The sequence below is a fragment of the Nicotiana tabacum genome, chromosome 16 (genome assembly GCF_000715075.1).
Source record: "Nicotiana tabacum cultivar K326 chromosome 16, ASM71507v2, whole genome shotgun sequence".
NCBI lineage: Eukaryota > Viridiplantae > Streptophyta > Magnoliopsida > Solanales > Solanaceae > Nicotiana > Nicotiana tabacum.
The window spans coordinates 80,664,867-80,670,821 of NC_134095.1; the positions used below are offsets into that span (position 1 = coordinate 80,664,867).

Here is a 5,955-nt window from a genome sequence, read left to right on the forward strand (position 1 = left end):
ATTAGTGGCACTTGATTGAGTGCTCCCTAAGATATGCACCTTTTTCTTCACTTCATATAATCTCTATTCTTAAACCTCTCCATACTTACAACAATAAGATCTCAAAAAGCATTACAATATTAAAGATTGATCGGACTTCCTTGGAGAAAATTATCAAAGTGGTCCTTAATTAAGTGGTATAATGTATAGTTGTTGGACTATTTTGGTCCTTAGATATATACTTTACTTTTCAAATATTTGGCGAAATTTAACTGAAAAAAACTGACATATTTTTATATTTAAAATAATTTAATTACAAAGTTCTCATTTTATCATAAATGACATGTTTTTATGGACAAAAAAAATCTTATGGCATTTTAATATCACTAGTTTTAAATGTTCTTTTCCTCCTTTCTTAAATTTCATTTCAATCAAATTACGCTAACTCTGAGTTAGGCACGAAGGGAGTAACATTCGGGTCACTTCTGCACATTTTAATAATCTTACAAGAAAATAAATAAATCAAGAGAAGTTTTTTTTTTTTAAAGATAGTGTGCAATGTACTTAAAAAAACAGCGCATTATCTTAGGTGCATATGAAAAGAAATCCACTTGTTTACTTAAACAAACCCAATATAGTTGACCAAATCGACGTCACCACTTTACACTTTGACTCTCCCTTTATAAGCACAAACACCGTCCACATAACTAGCTATATTATTCCCACAAGGCAGAAAATAGAAAGAGTAGCAAAAAATGATGAGAAATAGGAGAGAAGAATTATACGTTACCGTTCCGAGCCTTTTCCGATGTCCGATATCAATGGACGTAATGAAGTCTCCGGTAAGTCTCTGCACCGGCGTCACATACGATCGTAACTCCATTCAAACTTGGCTTTCCCAAGGCCACAATACCTGTCCCGCCACCATGCAAATCCTTCCCTCCACCGATTTCACACCTAACCTCACTCTCCGGCGACTCATCAACGTATGGCTTCAGCATCAGCCAGCCAACTCACCCTCCGCCGCCACCACGCCTTCTTCCTCCTCCGCCGTCTCAAAGTCAGAAGTTCTCGAAATTGTCAAAAATCTCAACGGCGAGAATCGGTTGAGTTCGTTGGTGAAGATTGCGGAGTTCGTGAAGTATTCCGATGAGAATCGGAGATTTTTTGTTAATTCGAGTGGTGCGATAGCGAATGTTGTTGGCGTTTTGGTGGATTCTGATGTGGTTGAGATTTGTGAAACTGTTATTGCGGTTTTGGATTTGGTTGTATTAGAGAATGGAGTTAAAGAGCAGTTGAATAAGGAGGTTTTGCGGAGCGATCGAGATTTTCTCTCAAAGTTTCTACTGATTCTTCGAAAAGGAAAACTGAGTTCGCGCATTCAAACCGCTCGGATTCTGGAATTCATCGCACTAGACGCCGATTCGCAGCGAAAATTCGTTGAGGATCAAGGTTTACTCTACGAATTGCACGTATTCACCCGCACAGAAACCAACAGGTTCGCGGTCGAGGCCGGTTTATCAGCTCTAATCGCGATCTCAACCACCAGACCAGCGAGAAAAGAGCTAGTCCGGTTCGGAATCGTGCAAACCGTCGGGAAAATCCTTAGCGGTTCGGACTCCGCTAGAGTGGTGGTGGAGAAGTCGCTGAAGCTGTTGGAAACGGTGGCGACATGTACGGAAGGGAGGGCGGCGATAGGGAAGGACGAGGAGTGCTTGATGGCAGTAGTTACGAGGCTCATGAAGAGCTCGAGGGCGGCGACAGAGCACGGCGTGACTGTACTGTGGAGCGTATGCTGCTTGGCGCGTGATACGGCGGCGCGTGAGGTTGTAGGGAAGGTCAATGGGCTGACCAAGGTGTTGCTGGTGATGCAGAGTGATTGCTCCACCGGTGCACGGCAGACGTGTGGGGAATTGGTCAAAGCATTGCGAGTGGTGAATAATAATACTAGTAAGAATTATTCAAAGTCGTGTTTGGCGAGTTATGATACCAAGACTACTCACATCATGCCCTACTGAAAATATATTAAATTAAATGCCACTCCTAATTGTTTTGACTGACCAAACCAAAAGAATCAAACAACACTAGCTTTCTTTATTAGTATTTGTTTTTAGAAATTGGATTAGGTAGATTCATGTTGTAAATTCAAAGAAATTTCGCTAATGATACAATGACATTAAATTGTTCAATACATCAAAAGCTCATGACTATTATTGTTACTGTAACTGGTTATATTGTTGTTGTCGTTTTCTGTATTGGTGGTTGCATTAGGTGTTTTATTTATTTATGGATGATTTGATGTGTTTATTATCAATAGACGTGTAAATATTGATGAAAATTACTATTAAAAAAATACTTATAGTCAAAGTCGTTTAATAGAACCAATACTCTATAGAGTGCTAAAATTTGTCTCAACTGCTACATGTTGGACTATCCATAAAATCATCAAATTTCAAATAAAAATTTATAAAACAAGAAATACTGTAGGATCATCTCCAGTATGTAAATAGGTCCCATCTACGAAACCTTAGTGTGTTTTTGGCTGAGAAATATGGCAGTTCCAGCTAGCACATCCATTTCCATTATAAGGTTTCACTAATCATGACAGGTTTATCGGTTGACTATGCAATAGTAGTAAAATAGATGAGAAAGGTCATTGAGTTGAAAATTCGCAGTCGAACAAGAGAAAAGTAAAAATTGCATCTATATCAATTTTTTTAAAAGTTTTAACTTGTACCCACTTTTTAAATAATTTCAACAATATTTTTCATCCTCCTTCTCCTCCGTTGTTTTCTTCTTCTTCTTCTTTCTTCTGTTGCTGCAGGTGCTGCTATGAAACTTCAGTTCATGGGATGATTGTCATAAACATGTTTATCAGATTATTTAAAAATAAATTATAAATAATTACGTAAGTTAGTAGACAATAATTTGTGAATATTTCCACGTACGTAAGTTAGTAGACAATGATAATTCTGTTCTTTTCACGTTTATTGTTTCCAAAATTTATGATTTAGATACTGTTGGCAATCTGATTATTTATCTAGTATGTTAGAAAGCTTTTTCAAAAACTTCAGCTTATATAGTGCTGAAGTTTTTACAAATGAACTAAATAACTTCAGCATCTTCTGTTGAAGTTTTTGAAAAAGCTTTATGACAAAATTAATGAATCCAGGACAATAAAACTTTAGCTTTTAGTGCTGAAGTTTTTACAAATGAACTAAATAACTTCAGCATCTTCTGCTGAAGTTTTTGAAAAAGCTTATCCAGGACAAAAAAACTTCAGCTTATTTAGTGCTGAAGTTCTTATAAATGAATTAAATAACTTCAGCATCTTCTGCTGGAATTTTTGAAAAAGCTTAATGACAACTAATGAATCCAGGACAAAAAAAACTTCAGCTTATTATGTGCAATTACAAGCAAAAACTTCAGCAAATAGAGAATAAAACTTCAGCTACTATGCTTAAGTTCAACAATTATAAACAAAAACTTCAGCAAATAGAGAACAAAACTTCAGCTACTATGCTAAAGTTCATCAATTACAAACAAAAACTTCAGCACACTTGGTTCAGCATTTGCTACTTCAGGCCCGTCTATTAGAATGCTGAAGTTTTGCGTGATTGTCTTTGCTACTTTAGCCCCGTATACTGAAATTACGCAAAAACGTGGGTACGTTTGCAATTTTTTTGCAAAACGGGCACAAGTTAAAACGTGACCCAAAAAGCGGGTATAGATGCAAATGCCCCAAAAGAAATGAAGAAGCAAAATAGAAAAAAAATTGGTATAGGCGAGAATTTCCTCTGACCTAACAATGAAATTAATTTGATCGCAATAGCTGAATCCTCATGGCGGCCACAAGAATAGAGGTAATTCACAAATTCATACACTGATACACAAACTAGAAGAATTATAGTAACACAAAATATTATGTGATCAGTATGTATACGGTAGAAATGGGGGCACCCGATTTCGTTCTTCAATAGAAAAGGTGATATAACGTTGAGGGTCTAGGACGTTGAGCTCGGGGTCGAGGTTCCTTTCCAGTACCGGGGTCGAGGTCGAAATCATTTGCTGAGGTCGGAAGAAGGCATACCTCGAGATAATACCGTTATGGTTCAGTAACAGAAAGAGCTAGATACCCGCAACGACCTCAAAGGATCACGGCGTAAATTGCGGAATGGATTGATCCTTGGCGGTTAGAGAGTTGTCAAATATGATTTCCTACTGTAATTAGAAGTGTACCTTATTTAGGACTCCCCTATTATATATAGGGGAGCCCATTCATTTGTAAGACATGTTTTTTGGTTGATAAGAAAATACATGCACTTTAATCTTTAGCTATTTTACTTATTGTTCATCAGAGTTGTTTTGTAACTTGCTATTCCCACTATTCCACCTCGAGACTGTCATAGCTCGAGGTCGAGATTTGGCTTGCACACTGGTTTGACTTATTTTATTCTTCAATTTATATATTTAATTCCTTGTTTATCAATTGGTATTGGAGTAAATCACATATCCTTAAAACCACAATATAAGTTTAATTGTTACTCGAATTTTAGGGTAAACAGTTTGGCGCCCACCGTGGGGCTAAGGATAATAGTGATTGTTTTAGTGTTGATTCCGAAAATACACGTTATTTTCACACTTGTTCTTATCAAGAATTTTTGTTCTCAGGTTAAAACATGTCAAACTCACAAAACGCACCCCTGCATGGTAATGATGGTCTTGGATTTCACACGGAAAATGATAACGTAATTGCTCTAGGAGCCGGGGTGCCATCGTCTAATCTCAGGGGAATACCAGTCGTCGATCCAGTCGATGTCAATTCACACATTGCTTTGAATGCGTATTTGGGTGCGGACCCCGAAGGGAGTGTGCGCAGGGAAGGCCGATCTGGTGGCCAAGGAACACAGGGCGTAGGAGACGGGGGATTTAGTATCCAGGTAATATTCGAGATGCTGCAGGCCCAGCAGGCCACTATTGCTTAGCTTCAGAGTCAACATAGAACTCCGAGTGTGGTTGAGCCGAAAATCACTCGTCGTACCGAGCTAGTGCCGGAAAGGTCGAATGGTAACGAATCAGGGACTGGTCCTACAATTATGAAAATGCTCGAGGAGCTCACCAAAAGAATTGAGTCGGAAGAAAAGAAAATCGATGATACTGATAAAAAAGTGAAAACATACAACTCCCGTGTCGATCAGATACTGGGGGCATCCCTGATCTTAAAGGGTCTGGATTCAAAAATATTCATGTAGAAGCCTTTTCCTCAGAGTGCGGCTCCAAAGACCATTCCTAAGAAGTTTAGTATGCCAGATATACCTAAATACAACGGGACCACCGATCCTAATGAACATATCACTTCGTACACATGCAGGATAAAGAGAAATGACTTAGAAGACGATGAGATCGAGTCCATTTTGTTGAAAAAATTTGGGGAAACTCTATCAAAGGGAGAAATGATTTGGTATCACAACTTGCCACTGAATTCCATCGATTCATTTGCCATGTTAGCAGATTCTTTTGTGAAGGCACACGTCAGGGCCATAAAGGTCGCAACAAGAAAATCGGACGTTTTCAAGATAAGACAAAGGAATAACGAAATGCTAAGGGAATTCATATCCCTATTTCAAATGGAATGCATTGAGTTACCACCGGTCACAGATGATTGGGCCATTCAAGCTTTCACCCAAGGGTTGAACGAGCGGAGTTCGATAGCATCATGATAGTTGAAGCAAAATTTGGTCGAGTATCCAGCTGTAACTTGGGCATATGTGCACAATCGATATCAATCGAAGATCAGGGTCGAGGACGGCCAATTAGGAGCCCCTTCCGGTTCAGTACATCCAAATATGTTGGCAATTAAAGCCCCGAGGGATATCAACAGGGAGATAAGGTCGAATAGAGAACGATATCAGCCATATATTGTAGATCGAAGAAATAGTGGCTCGGGGCGCAATCCCTCTCGGAATGATTAAAGAA

The 5,955-nt window shown here is 38.7% G+C and overlaps 1 protein-coding gene across 1 annotated transcript; it reads left to right on the forward strand.

Moving 5' to 3' along the window:
- Positions 1-683: 683 nt before the first annotated feature.
- On the forward strand, positions 684-2,170 carry LOC107824931 (U-box domain-containing protein 28). The gene has a single exon (XM_016651745.2). It carries the CDS (start codon positions 735-737, stop codon positions 1,995-1,997), a length of 1,263 nt encoding a protein of 420 aa, XP_016507231.1. The 5' UTR covers positions 684-734; the 3' UTR covers positions 1,998-2,170.
- The last annotated feature ends 3,785 nt before the right edge of the window (positions 2,171-5,955 follow it).